Source organism: Bipolaris victoriae (assembly GCF_000527765.1).
Source record: "Bipolaris victoriae FI3 unplaced genomic scaffold scaffold_34, whole genome shotgun sequence".
Lineage (NCBI taxonomy): Eukaryota > Fungi > Ascomycota > Dothideomycetes > Pleosporales > Pleosporaceae > Bipolaris > Bipolaris victoriae.
In genome coordinates this window covers 26627-40491 of record NW_014575358.1, presented here as the reverse complement: position 1 = coordinate 40491, position 13865 = coordinate 26627, and the positions used below count along the sequence as shown (strand labels likewise).

General features: G+C 49.6%; 10 protein-coding genes across 10 annotated transcripts; 5 read left to right on the top strand and 5 right to left on the bottom strand.

Moving 5' to 3' along the window:
* Positions 1-399: 399 nt before the first annotated feature.
* Positions 400-798, bottom strand: COCVIDRAFT_96892 (hypothetical protein; the record flags this gene model as incomplete). The annotated part of the gene is made up of 1 exon (XM_014702017.1): positions 400-798. One exon carries the CDS (start codon positions 796-798, stop codon positions 400-402), a length of 399 nt encoding a protein of 132 aa, XP_014557503.1.
* Positions 799-1590: 792 nt separating this feature from the next.
* Positions 1591-2811, top strand: COCVIDRAFT_15222 (glycosyltransferase family 34 protein; the record flags this gene model as incomplete). The annotated part of the gene is made up of 3 exons (XM_014701969.1): positions 1591-1619; positions 1766-2159; positions 2215-2811. 3 exons carry the CDS (start codon positions 1591-1593, stop codon positions 2809-2811), a joined length of 1020 nt encoding a protein of 339 aa, XP_014557455.1.
* Positions 2812-3185: 374 nt separating this feature from the next.
* Positions 3186-4257, bottom strand: COCVIDRAFT_25843 (hypothetical protein; the record flags this gene model as incomplete). The annotated part of the gene is made up of 4 exons (XM_014701980.1): positions 3186-3477; positions 3538-3720; positions 3777-4122; positions 4173-4257. 4 exons carry the CDS (start codon positions 4255-4257, stop codon positions 3186-3188), a joined length of 906 nt encoding a protein of 301 aa, XP_014557466.1.
* A 772-nt stretch (positions 4258-5029) lies between these two features.
* COCVIDRAFT_96924 (hypothetical protein) lies at positions 5030-5848 on the bottom strand (the record flags this gene model as incomplete). Its single annotated transcript, XM_014702016.1, has 1 exon — positions 5030-5848. One exon carries the CDS (start codon positions 5846-5848, stop codon positions 5030-5032), a length of 819 nt encoding a protein of 272 aa, XP_014557502.1.
* A 991-nt stretch (positions 5849-6839) lies between these two features.
* COCVIDRAFT_96996 (hypothetical protein) lies at positions 6840-7022 on the bottom strand (the record flags this gene model as incomplete). The annotated part of the gene is made up of 1 exon (XM_014702015.1): positions 6840-7022. A coding segment is annotated over one exon (183 nt), but the record flags the coding sequence as incomplete, so codon positions are not given.
* Positions 7023-7333: 311 nt separating this feature from the next.
* On the top strand, positions 7334-7987 carry COCVIDRAFT_96845 (hypothetical protein; the record flags this gene model as incomplete). Its single annotated transcript, XM_014702014.1, has 1 exon — positions 7334-7987. The coding sequence occupies one exon, from the start codon at positions 7334-7336 to the stop codon at positions 7985-7987; it is 654 nt and encodes a 217-aa protein (XP_014557500.1).
* Positions 7988-8641: 654 nt separating this feature from the next.
* On the bottom strand, positions 8642-9996 carry COCVIDRAFT_25840 (glycosyltransferase family 50 protein; the record flags this gene model as incomplete). The annotated part of the gene is made up of 2 exons (XM_014701979.1): positions 8642-8932; positions 8983-9996. The coding sequence occupies 2 exons, from the start codon at positions 9994-9996 to the stop codon at positions 8642-8644; spliced, it is 1305 nt and encodes a 434-aa protein (XP_014557465.1).
* A 288-nt stretch (positions 9997-10284) lies between these two features.
* COCVIDRAFT_97051 (hypothetical protein) lies at positions 10285-11258 on the top strand (the record flags this gene model as incomplete). Its single annotated transcript, XM_014702013.1, has 3 exons — positions 10285-10427; positions 10477-10494; positions 10544-11258. The coding sequence occupies 3 exons, from the start codon at positions 10285-10287 to the stop codon at positions 11256-11258; spliced, it is 876 nt and encodes a 291-aa protein (XP_014557499.1).
* A 484-nt stretch (positions 11259-11742) lies between these two features.
* Positions 11743-13153, top strand: COCVIDRAFT_96979 (hypothetical protein; the record flags this gene model as incomplete). The annotated part of the gene is made up of 2 exons (XM_014702012.1): positions 11743-11938; positions 11994-13153. 2 exons carry the CDS (start codon positions 11743-11745, stop codon positions 13151-13153), a joined length of 1356 nt encoding a protein of 451 aa, XP_014557498.1.
* A 197-nt stretch (positions 13154-13350) lies between these two features.
* On the top strand, positions 13351-13590 carry COCVIDRAFT_96981 (hypothetical protein; the record flags this gene model as incomplete). Its single annotated transcript, XM_014702011.1, has 1 exon — positions 13351-13590. One exon carries the CDS (start codon positions 13351-13353, stop codon positions 13588-13590), a length of 240 nt encoding a protein of 79 aa, XP_014557497.1.
* Between the last annotated feature and the right edge of the window lie 275 nt (positions 13591-13865).

The window sequence follows — 13865 nt, the reverse complement described above, 5'->3', positions numbered from 1 at the left end:
TTCTCGCTTAATGAAAATATATTCTAATCTTCATGTCATATATCCAGACTTCGTAATTGTACTTTAAAGGTTGTTTGATCCTTGACTCTCATCCGAGCATCTGCAAGGCTGATGTGAATACCCCTTGCGCTATCAGGAAAGGGTCATGCAATGGAGATGACCGGAAGGCCGAACTTTATGTTACGCTTGTCAATATCAGCCGTTCCGAACGGGCCGTCCGACAAGATGCGATTGAAAAAAAGGTGCCAGGACGAGTATCATATCGAAGCCAGCATTGAACGCAACAAAAACTCTAGCAGTACTCTTAGTCCCCAAACCTCAGTAGCATCACAAACAAAACTCACAGCCCCACGCTTCCCCCTCTCTCTAGCGCCATCATCCGCACCCATCACCCCCAACCTACCAATCATCATCACTATCCTCCCCCGCAATATCCCCCCCTTTGACCCTATCCACCACGCGCTTAACCCCCCTCTCCACGCTCTCACCCTCAATCGCCACACCCTCATGCCATACAATCGGATCCATCACCCCATCCATAAACCACATGAGCGTCGGCACAAAACTGACATCCAGCATGGTGCCCAGCTCCGGCAGCGAATACATGTCGAAGCAGTATACATCTACCACCTCGTGCTCTGCGTAGCTGGATGCTGGTAAGAGCTTTTGCAGCGCGGCAACGACTTCGTTGGAGGTCGAGTCTTCGGGCCAGTAGGCGAGGAGGATGGTTTTGCCCGCTGTGGCTTTGATGCAGGCCAGGTATTCGGCTAGGTTTGTGATTTGGGTTAGATATGACATTTTCTTTTGTCTCTTCTCCTTTCCCCTTTTTTCCTTTTTTTTTACGCTGAACGGCTTTCGATTTGAGGAGGGATTGAGTTCTTTTGTTTTCTTGGTATTGGCCAAGCTGCTGGGGTTGTGAGGTGAGGGTTCCGTTCGGAAGATTTGGGAGTGCCGCTTTTTACTTAGCGCTGATTAAGCTTGCCCTGCTGCGGTTGATTGGCTGCTTGGAGATTTATGGAAGGACATGCCTGTTTTAATAGAAGACTCGCTAGGATTTGCGATACAACGTAAGCAACTTACGAGGTGTTGTCGGGTCGAGCCGTGTAGAGGTAATTTTCTTAAATGAATACTGGATTCGTTGTATTTTTGCTTATTGCTTCATTTTTAGTAAACGAAAAGACATACTCGCTGTGAGTACTGACAAGCACTGCATCAGCAAAACTTGAACGGCAGTTGCCAGTAAAAGGCCCAATTATTAAGATACTTACGGATAGCATTGTTTTGTTCCTATTCAGGAACCTTGGTACGCTAGCCAGTCGTCCCGCGCGTATAATCTCGTCAGAACCTTACACCTCCTTTTGGACTAACACCGCTGTGCAAAACCCCGGATGGCTCACCAGCATATCCTGTTGAAAAGGCGACAATGCGGTTTCTCGGCCTAATCTTGATGACTGTTGAATTAAATGCTGACTTACGTACAAACAAAAGTATATATCTCACTGAGAAGGCGCGTATTCCAATAACTATGCCTTTTTTTGACCCAGCTCCTTTCGATATAAAAGCGCTCCTGCGCCCCTAATGACAGACAGTATGCAGTCTTCGCAGCGGTGGACAAAGAAGTGAGTAGATTCCTCATCCAGAACTAGTTTCGGCAACGCGATTCATGCATACCTCTATCCAAATCGCCATGCAAACAACACCCGGCTAGCCTCTGGACCCTCTTCTATTGATAGACTGAGATAGCTGAGACCATTCTTTTACGCAGACTCGCGTTCGCTACATTCGCTGTTTTCCTTGTTATCGTTCCCCTAAGCTACCACCATGCAATTCCCATTCAGCGATATCGCGAGTACATAACGGGTGATACCGTAGTAGAACTGAAAACAAACGACGAGCAACCTCAAACCCAATACTTCAAGTTTGAACCTGAATGGGATTGGGACGTACCCGACTACGCAAGTAGCCTCAATGGATTCAAGCGCGAGCCGAAACCCAAAAACGTCATCATCTTAACAGCAAGCGATGGAGGCGGCCACAACAGCCAGATCCCCAACCTACTAGAGCGGGTACTGGAGAACCGGGAAGAATACTGTAATCGACACGGCTACACCAACCTCTGGCTAAACACAAGTCGCTACGATATTGGAGATTCTCACCGGGTACGCCCGCTTCCACCTCTTATCCAACCCCCAAAATATCTAACAACAGATATAGGTATGGGCCAAAATCCCCGCCTTGGCAGAAGCCTTCTACCTCCACCCCAAAGCCGAATGGATCTGGCTCATGGACGCCGACATGATCATCATGACCCCCTCCGTCCCCCTCATCTCCACCATCCTCAGCCCCTCCGCCATTGAAAAAAGCATAATGCGCAACACCATGCTTCTCAATGGCACCAAACCCCCAACAAACATCTACACACCAACCCGCTACCGCGCCGAAGATGTCGACATCCTCATAACGCAGGACCACCAATTCGTTAACGCTGGATCGGTATTTTTCCGGCGCTCAGCGTTCACACGCTTCTTTCTAGAAATGATGACGGATAAAACCATGTTGATGGGCAAGGAACATCATCTCGCCGAGCAGAATGCGATTAAGCATTTGATGCTTGAGCATGAGTTGGTCAGGAAGCATGTGGGCATTTTTCCGCAGCGCAGTTTTAATGCGTATGCGGCTGGGGGGCCGCGTATGCTGTGGAGTGAGGGGGATTTGGCGGTGCATTTTGCAGGGTGTTGGGTTCATAATGAGTGTAGGGGGTGGTTTGAAGATTATTGGGCGAAAAGAGGGAGAGAAAGAGCAGGAAGGTGAGGATGGGACCGAGTGAGGAGGCAAATCGGTCTCGACTTGGGATTCTTGATTGGGAGCAGGGTTGGTGTTTATGAACTGCGTTGAGCAGAACGCATGCGACACTACAAGGAAAATTGCGGCACGGTAATATCTTGCGCCGGAGAAGCGAGGGACCGACAGTTATTCTGGATCCAAGTTTGACTCAGAACAAGACGCAGCGAAGAGCATTCGGTTTAGCATTCAGTAAAGGCGTCCTATGGGATCTATACTGCGTTAGCAGCAAGACATATGTATTAATTAGACAAATTTCAACACGACCATACGAATACACTAAACATCAAAATGATACTCAATTCCTATCTACTTAATTCAACCCCTACCCTCCCCCAATTGTTTCACTTCGCCGCTGCCTTCGTCGTCGTGACCGTACTAACAGCCGTAGTCGTCGTCGTAGTCCCGCTGCTCACCGTCCTCGTCACCGTCGTTCTAGCCGGGCCACTAGTGATAAGGCACGAGCATGCAGACGAGACACCCGCATTACCCAGGCCAAGTGAGATACCAATGCCGCCGGGCAGGCCGATCGAGATGTTGAGTTGAGGGGAGCGCTTGCGAATGGGGATCTCAGAGGGGCAAGAGGAATCGTAGAAGGTGTATGGGGATGTTGGGTTGAGGTTTGTGTTCTCGGAGCTAAAGCGGCGGGAGTTAGCGATAGTAGTAGTGGAGGGGGAATGAGGAGGGGATACGTACACAGTCACATCGAAGAGCATGCAGTTTGCTTCTCCGTAGCCGAAGCTCTTGCATTTGGAGTCAGCTTTGCAGAGGGCGCTGCAGGCGTCGAAGGTATTCTTTGTGCCGCTTGATTCGAAGTAGTACGCTGGGGTTACTTTGACGTAGGCTGCGATACCGCAGCTGGGTGGTGCGGTGGGTGTACTATGGGCTCGTTAGTAACTTATGGTTACTAAGTAGAATAGGAAATGGATGCTTACGGAGAAGGACTCGACACAAGAGTCGAGGAGACTAGCGTAGAGGATGGTGTTGTGGAAGAGGGAATAGATGATGACGATGGCGGTATCCGGGTAGAAGATGAAGATGGAGGTACAGGAGTAGAAGAAGTCGGCTTGGAAGTCGGTGTAGGAGTTGGTGTTGGCGTCGGCTTAGGGGTGGCTGAAGGCGAAATCGTCACCGTGGTCGTGGTCGTGGCCGTCGTAGTCGTCGTCCTCGTGAATCCATTGGTCACAGTAGTGGTGGCCGTTCCTGACTTCAAAATATTGGAACAGAAAAGCAATGCTTCGGACGTGCGGCCTTCGAATGCGTCCAGCCCACACTGACTGACTGTTCATGTTGTTAGCAGTGAGCTTTTTCTGAGAAATGACTCTTCTTACCGTCGGGAATTCCAGCTTGCCTCTTTCCACGGACTGCCGCTTCAGCTGTTGCAGCAAATACTGCAGCGAGGATTGAGACCTTCATGTTGATGGTTTACAGGCCTCAAGTGGTAGTAAGGTCTTTCACAAAGTGCCGAGCTCTCAACTGGTGCCGGATAGTGATCTTTGACCAGAAAGATCAATACTTATAATAGATCCAGAGACGCCTATCTTTCCTCATACTGCGCAGTGTAAATATAGTCAAAAAGTATGCAGCATTGTGGGTTCCAATATGAAATAAATGAACGGCTGGGCTCTTGGGCTTCTAAATTTTCGGTCAAAGCACCTCGGCTCAGAAGAACAAACCACTATTCTTGACAAGAGTAGTTAATGAACACGAAGCAATTGACCGCCACCCGCCGGGAGATATTGTGGAGCATGACCATCGTACAGAAGCTTGCTCTGGTTCCTGCAGCTAGCAATATAGCTGTACCGGCTGTATGGTCGAGCGGTATGGTGGCCAATTAGCCAAACACGAGAAATTGAACATGGAATCTGGAAGACTTTGGGGAAATATGCATATACTAGAAAGCGGCTGGCGTTGCCGTGAACAGGTACATTATCCCTACAGATCCCGGTTCCGGCAAAATCCAAGTGCAGGTGCGCTACGACAAAAACAGCCACGATTTATTTTTTGTTCCAGATACAGCTGAAGCCAGCGCGATCACTTCCGGAAATCATCCCTTCATCTTGGCTGATCTGTATTGTACATGGTCCAGACGATTCGAAGACCCACAGGTAAGTAGGCCCCTGCAGCCCGGCGCTTAGCTGCCAAGTACATGTCTGGACAACGGAATAGGCTCTGAAATACAGCAGAGCTACTCACGGCGGATGGTGAACCAAAGCATTCTGGTATGATCTGAGAACCTAAAATGCCCTTCGGCGAGTTTTGTCATCCGGGTCTCAACTGTGAGCTTGACACCAAATTCCTTTCCTATCTTCTCCCACATCTCCCTGAAGCTCTCTGGGTTATGCCGAAACATCTTCCCTACTGGTGAGGGTCCTTCCCCAGCTTCTAGGTCTCCAATCTGTGAACCGACGATCATCGAGCCTGGCCGAGGCCGCAGCAATTCAAAAACAGCTTTGCAGACTACGATCTGTGTTTCGTAGCCCCATAGATGGAAGAACTTGCCCGCCTGGATAATATCAAAATACCCCTTGTACTCTACAAGCGCGGAATCAGGATCAAAAATATCTGCCGTGATAAACTTGGTTGCAAGTTTGTCCCGATCCTGGAAAAGCTTGTATCCCAATTCGATGAAGTCGGCTTGGAGGTCGCAACCGACAATGTTCTCGGCTGGCGCCCCGGCATGCACCAGCTCACGTATTGTATGGCCGAAGCAACACGCCATATCTAGCAGTTTTTCACCGTTGCGCACGCGTTGTATTATCTCATCGAACTCCTTGGAAGGCTTTGTAAAGCTGCGATCGACAAATCGAAATTGACCGATACATGGATACGGATAGACTTTCCAAGCTTCATCACGGATTTTCATGATGTGGTTGAGGACTTGGTCCCGCGGAATGCCGCTGTAGCCTATGAGGACCTCGCGGATTTCCGGCGCTACATTGTCCTCGGTCGCATTTGGCACGTACCAGGCAGGCATCTGGGGTGGAGTGTCTTCAGACTGAGTCATGACGAATGCAGTGGCTTTACAATGAAGCAAATGATGAGGATGAACGGTTTCAATTGTTTTCTGGGCTGTAGGTCATTCAAACGAACTCACTGCTCTTAGATACTTATGTGTGGCCTACCATGGCGGGAGGACCGCCGCCGAGAAAGCACCGCAAGCAAATGACGGGACCCAAACGTCGCCTTAGCGCGTGATAATTAGTCAAAACAAACTTTCCGGTCAGTCCGCTCTCTTCGGCAGTCAGCATTCACGATATGCGTCTATGACAGAAAAGCGAAAGAGATGCGACTGCCGCAGTTTTGGCTTGGTGTGCGGTCAACTTACGTACCAAGATCGCCGTGGTTGATCTATGAGTTTGTATGCAGGATTAAGTTCGGCAACCGCTGTTATCAATTTACAATGTTGAAAATGTAGTGTAGATACACCAATATTAACAAGTGATATCGCTACAAGGTTGTGGTCGAAAAGGGTCCGACCCGCATGTCAAACTGTGGTTGAGATAGGCTCTCCATTGTTCTTCACTCCGATGACTAGAGAGTTGGGCGAATCTCGTAGCACAGAAATCCATTGCCAAAAACATATCCCTCGTATCTACATGCTTGCAACAATGTTCTTGATTAAGCTTCACAATGCTTTACCACCATCTATACAACACCGCAGTCCTGACTCTCCATAAAATCCCCAATCTGTAAACATACTACTTACTCAAATCACTTCAAATAGAAGGGAAAAACTAGAGTCACACTTTTTATCTCCCTCCCAGTGTTCAAATGCTACTTCGCCATCTCCTTTCCGTACCCAGGCACATCCACCATACACTTCTTCCTCGGCGCCCCTTCATACTCCCCATCCCACCACCCCGCATCTTGACACCAAAACCATCCTTTCGACCTGATAAGTTTGCTTTGTACCGGTATATCAGCGGTATAACTGCGCAGAACAAGTCGCATGATACAAAGGTAAAACATCAAGAAAAGCAAGACGGTACAGATGGTCAGGATACAGTCTGGATACCGACATATTCTGCATTCAACCCTAGTGCGATACTCTTGATACCTGTTTCACAGTCTGGCGATACGGAAGTAGTGGAATTGGAAAAAATTTGGAAGGATACGGGGAAGGAGGAAGACTTGGATCTGAGGGTACGGGAAGATGTTTTTGAAAGTTCAGTGTGGATTGCTTTCCGGAGGTTTTTGTAGGGGTTGGGCGATAATGAAGGGAAGTAAAAGGGGTTGAAAGAATGAGGATGGGCTATTACGTTTGTCGCAAGTGTTGATATGGGTTCATATTCCTAAGAGGAGATGTGTGTTTCAAAAGGAGAAGATTTGGAGTCCTGAAAGGAAGGGTTATGGGACTGAATTTGGAAAGCAATAACTGTAGCAAGCCATTGAGACGGAACACCGTGTTTGTGAACCGTGGTTCCTCTGAAATCTTCCACAAATCTTCGATTACGCATATATCAGGAGTAAGAATTTCCTTTCATCTTCCATGCACTACATATTCCACCAATTGTATACATACGAACCCCATCCCTCTTCCCTTTTCATTAACATGCCCCGTAGGCTAAAACCCAAGCCAACAGTGCCTTCGGAAGACTCTTCGCTCGTCACGCCACAAACACCCAGCTCGACCATAAATCGGAGAGACCCAGCCCCAAGGTCAGGACCCATATCCAAGACATTTAATCTCCTCCCCCGCAACCCACGTACCATACGCAAGCTCTACAAGATCAAAGCCCCTCGTAGAATATCTTCATTGTCAACTAAGAAGAAGTCAAAGTTTTCAAGTACTGAGGGTACTGAGGGTACTGAGGGTACTGGGGATACTGGGGGTACTGCGGTGGAGACTTACACGTTAGAGCCCTCGCAACAGGAAAGTGTAAGTGCTTCACCATGGTCCACCCATTACTCCGCCATAAGTGAGCTAACCACCACGGAGTCTGAGGCCAATAGTAATACCGAGACGGTGGACGCGGATGCTGAAAAACTGTGGTCAGCACATATTATGGGAGAGCATGTTGGGAGGGATCAATATGAGTTGGTGAGTAAACGGTATCTTGATGCTGGGTTGCCACCACCGTGGAAGCGGTGCCCATGGTGTGAGGAAACTATTGAGTGGCTGTTGGGGAAGGGGGTTATTTGAGGGCGGCTTGAGAAAGTGATTGCCTAAGTTTCTTTGGTTGCGGGTTCATCGTTGGTAGTTCCTAGTATGAAGGTCTATTTATACAGAGGAGAAGAATCTCTCCCTCAAACACCAAAAACCCAACATCATAGATTTTGAAGCCAAATTTAGCATTAATCCTAACTCTTTTTGACGCACGAATGGCAGGAAGGAGTTTTTGATTTTTGGTGCCACACTAGCTTTCTTGTTATTTTCTCCTTACTGGACTCCTGGATCAATTTTATAAACAAAAATATCTGTGTTTTGCTACTTCAGATAGACTATGGAAGTCAATGCAACAACTGCTAGTAAAGAGGAGAAAGAACACTCATTTAGTATAGTACACGCTTACATCTAATATATTGAATTTCTTGTGAAAGTTCTATTAGGGTGCTGTTGCGGGCTGTTCTGGTGGAGAAGGAGCATGGCCTCATTAAAATCTAGGGCTCCCTAATAAGCATTCACGTCCTTGTCTTCGGTATTTTCCCATTTTGACTTCCAGCCCTCTTTGCTCTGCCCCGGTAAGCAGCGCAGAGTGATGTGTTATCACCAGCGAACATGGATCCCTATGTTCATTGAATAAGATGATGGGAACATCCGGTTCGAGATATATCAGGATACGTGTTCATAGCTTGACTACTGTTTCTTTTTCTCTTGTACAATGTTGCTTTGTGTTGGCTTCTGTTTAGTGTCGTCTATGATGATACTGAGGATACCAGCGTTGACGAGAAAGAAGAGAATGCTAGACAACCAAAGCCCTGGTAAAAACGTTGAATGACCGTTGAACTCAAGTTGAAAGCCTTGTTGAAGCCAGGCGGCTTGGCCAACAATCCAAGCAACAATGGCAGCGATGCCAATAGGGGCTGATTGTAGCAACGTTGATTGTGGAAGGTAGTATGGGAGGAACATCATGTACCAGAGAAAGTACTGGAAAAATCAGTGTCTTAGCGAGATTCCAGATGCCCCACATGACTTACTTGACTTGTGCAAACCTTGTTAAAAGTGACAAATGCAAAGGTTTGCGCTAGCATCGTGTTTGGTAGATCCTTTTTCGCCAACGCAAGTGGGATGAAAACAGCACTGAGCAGCAGCTGCGGAAGGAATGCGAGCCGCTCCAGCTCGAAGGATGCTGAACGTGATTCTAGGCCCGATGGATTTGGCGAAGAATTGAGATACAATAATGTGTTGTATGGCGAGAAGTTGTGGCGATGATCGCTACGGATCAAGTGATAGAGATAGCTATGCTCAAGGAACGGCCAGCCGTACATCTGGTACATGGCAAGGTTCAAGACTGTAAAAGTGATGAGACTGTAAAAGGCCAAGGACAACCTAGGCAGAGTAATGAAGGCTTGAATCTGACCAAACAGTGATCGTGAAGGTTGCGAAGCGACCGATTTCGTGGATCGGAATTGGGTCTCGTCAAGAAACCAGACGATCGAGATGGCGTAGATGAATGGGTATATCTTGAAATGGACCGCGAATCCTAATAAGAAACCAGCCAGTGGTACCTTTTTTGCTAACACTGCCCATAGGAGTGCGGTGACAAATACTCCAAGCAGCCCTTCGGAGCTACCCCTTGTGCTTATGGTAGCTACCATAGGGTTTAGTAGCCAAATGCTTGCAAATTTCAGTGCTCTCTCGTCTCCCATTTTCTTGTACTCCTTCAAGATTCGGAACATCATCCATCCAGTAGCCACATCTCCAACAGCGAAGAGAATCTTTCCGAAAGAAAACCAGAATTTTCCGGACCATACAGTAGGATAGATAAGCCATGCCAAGAGGGGCGTATAGCGATACGTGTCTCTGGCGTATGGCGGTTGGCCCCGCGAGATGTAACGTGCAGCATCAGTAAAGACATAGTAGTCGATATCCGTGTACTTCATTGGTGAATTTGCATCTTGCCACAAACCATAAATGAGGAAGACAGCGCGCAAGACAATAGAAGTTGTGAAGACCAAAATAGGACTGCGGAAAAAGGAGGAAAGAGCCATTGTGTCATTGAAGGGTACAGAACCAGCACAGTCTCAAAGGAAAAACACAAGACAGAAAGAGGGTGTAGGAAGCAACGATTGAAGAGTACGTGGATTGGCCAAGTGCAAGGGGAAAGGAGATGGTGGCTTCCGCAGCATGCAAGAGCAGTCGCATAGATCTAGTCCACAAGAGGAATAGCTCCCACGTGATAACGTGCACTAGTGCATAGTCTCAGCGTTTGCTTGACGTCGATTACAAGGCATTACCCAGGCAGACCAATGGGGCTCAAACGACCAAGAGACGGAAATATGGCGGACGAAAAGCCAGAACAATCGGCATCACCTTTTGTGGGCATGTTCGAAGGGTTCCGTGCAGAGCTGGACGAGCATCATGATCGTCGAGAAAGGATCATTAAAGCATCGCGCGACATTACCGCGTCAAGCAAGAAGATGTATTGGACTTTTTAAGAAAATTCGACTCAGCAACTAACAGTTCAACAGCATCTTCACCCTTCAGAGGTGAGCTGCCTTCCATCACAATCCCCGTGTAATCATCTGACCAGACTAGGGTCCGGGCTGTTGGCCAAGCATTACCACCCTGGGTCACTAAGAAGAATGCTGAGTACTGGGAAACTATTAAGGATCGATACAAGAGCATTGCTGCCGATCTTCAAGGACTCAATGCCTATCGATACTCTCATAACATCACAGGCGGAAATCAAGAGTTCATGGAAGCACTCAGTTTCCAACATTACCTGGAAACCCAGTCACTCATTTCATACGATGAAGCAAAATCACGAATTGCTAGCATGAGCGGTGAAGCGGGACCGATTGCTTTTACCCCAGAAGACTACATCTTGGGTGTGTGTGACATGACTGGCGAGCTCATGCGCTTCGCTGTCACAAGCATGGCTACCAGTGGAAAACTCCCATCCGGCAAACAGGCGGAGTCAAACAAGAGGCTGAAGCAAGAGCACGACCAGGAAGACGCCAGTGACAAGATGGAGATTGATGAACAGACGCCAGCTGCAAGTGAGACGCAGAAACCACGGACTGTCCTGGACGACTTGAGGGCGGTTCGGCTGCAGCTCGAGATGTTTGAGGTGCCTGGGGGATCCAAATTTGCAGCTGAGCTGGAGACGAAGAAAATGCCTGTAATGCGGGAGTGTGTAGACAAGGTTGAGAAAGGGCTGTATGGGCTCACAGTGCGTGGAAACGAGCGTCCCAAAGGCTGGATGCCAGACATGAGCAGTGGCAGGGGCAACGAGGTGGAGAGCTACTGAGCGAGCATGAGTGAAATAAGGCGGGCTTTACTGTATTTTGGCCAGGCTAGCAACTACGTAGTATGTACTGCAAGGTCGAGGAATGGAATGCTGCGTGAACTGTGGCTGTGTGGCGCAACCCCCACTTGGCGTGAGCACCTCATCGCTGGGGGAATGCGGGCCCTAACTTCACTTGCCCAACCGCCGTGACAGTAACACACCAACGCAACGACTATGAAGGGCTGCGTCATTCCTCAGCCTGACTCATTTCCTCGCGCGCTGCCCCAACCCAGCGCGACTACAATGCCCACGCCTTGAAACACTGCGCCACGACGAATGGATTGTTGCTCCGCCCAGCAAAGCTGCCGCCGATAATAACAGCGCAAGCCGCACCCGTGGTTCCCAACCCAGACGCAGCAATCAATATCCGCCCTCGCCCGCCCACCATCACATTTCCCATCGCTGCGACAAGTTTCCCCATCGCCACCACGGCACCCGCGCCACCATGCGTCGAAGCACTTTTCCCTCCCGGCCCAGCAAGCCCGATACGGCCATGCGCGCGCCCGAGCCGCCCAGGCGCAAGGTATTCAACTGCATCGTCGACGACACTGCCCTCATCGCCGGCGTCAAGAAGAGCACGCGCGACGGCATCCGCAAGTGGATTTCCCAGGACGCCATCCGCCTCTTTGTCCCGCTGCACAGTAGGCGATCACAGAATTGCCGCTTCCCTGTCCCCCCGCTAACATGAGAATAAAGCCCTCACCCAGCTCCATCGCCTCAAGAATGGCACCGAGCGCATCAACGCCGACGCGCGCGAAGCCGTCAAATGGCTCGATGAAGTCACGTCCAACGAGGCCGCAAGCCGCGTCCAGCTCGAAGGCGCCGACGAAGCTTACAGCACCTGGGCCGAGGTGGAGCATTTCCTACTCCCCGAGACCCTGCTCTCCATGGAAGACAGCGAGTCGGACGACGATGACTACCACGAAGACCTAGAGAGCTCCTTCAACGCCCTTGACATGTCCGACGAGACATCCATGAGTTCGACTCACAGCTTCGACGACATGTCAAAGACGCTCGAGTCCCCGCGCTCCTTCTCCAGCAGGAGCACCAAGCCCGCCAACCGAGCCACACACGCCGACAAGGCTGCCGCTTTGATCGGGGGCTCCCCGGACCGTACCGCTCGTAACAGCACCGGCGGCGCCCGTTCTGGGAAGGCGACCAAGGGCCCCGTGCCCATCTACCTCCAGCCACTCTTCAATCACATCCTATGGCGCATCAACAAGGAAGGAAACCCAGATGCGGCCCTCGAGTCCTTCATTCTCCTCACAAACGACCCTGCGAAGCAGGCAATCGCCCAGAAATTCGGCATCCGCGCTAAGCGCCTCGAACAGCTACGGGATGCGGTTGCTCGTGAAGATCGTGAATACAAGAACCATTTGACCATTCACAAACTCGAGGTCGAAGCCAGTGCTGCTAAGGGCAACAACTCAGGCGCGTCTAAAGCAGCGGAGCGACCCAAATCCAGTCCCGCACAAGAGACTAAGCCCGAGGAAACATCGGACGATGAGGATGAGGTTCTCTTCAAGCGCGCCCCTCGAGGTCCAGCAGCTACCAATAGCCCCAACCCACGTGTTTTCGATCCCAACGATTTCGCGCGTACAACCCAGCAGCAATCCCCTCGTGGTGGACGCGGTGGGCATGGATCGCCTCGCGGTCGCGGCGCTGCACCCTTTCGAGGTCGTGGTAACTTTGCTCCGCGGGGTGCGTACGTTCCCCCAGGCCCGACTTTCCGAGCCCCACCAGCTCCTCGTCATGACCCCAACGCACCACTTGACCCCGACTCATTCTCTCGTCCGGCTCCCAAAGTAGGCCCAGTCCGGGGCGGTAATAGACGAAAACTATGGGAGCCGAATTAGATGTACGGGAATAAGCGTCAACAGAGACGCAATAGTCACCACTTCTATTACCATCATGAGCGTTTGAACCGGAATGCTACATATGACCGAGAAACAAGGCATCAGCACACATAAGGCATTGAGTAGGGTCAGCCCCTGTATTGTACAGTGGTCGAAGAACGTCCCCTTGACATAATAACGTGCGATGATCGACCAACATGTTGCGATCACGATCTCGGGCTACTGGTTCTCACGGAGCACGGCTGTTTCTTCAAGACCTAATCGCCGGTCAACCCGCAACAAATTGTCGCGATGCCTCTTCGACTGACTTAGGCTCGACCATCGAAATTTCATCCACGACCCTTGACACTGGTTCGAGTACGCGTACTATCCCTGTGCGGGAAATACGTGTTTCTTGTCTTCGCGTCTTATTTGTTTTCCTTTTTCTTTATCATTGATCTTCGACTAAATTGAAATTATCAGAGTTAGGTATACGACGTGGGGGGAGGAAGGGGAGAAAGTTCCTTTGTATTTGTTCTTTGTATGGCTTTTTTATGGACCTTTTGCTGATTCGGTATGCTGTGAAGGAGATACATACAAAGGTAGTATTTCTACGAAGTACTGTCGAATCTTCTATAGCTATGATTCATAGGAATACATCTATTTTGCGTTTTCTTGAATCATTTCGTGTGTGGCTCTGGATGAAACAGTGAATGAACATTCTCTTACTACG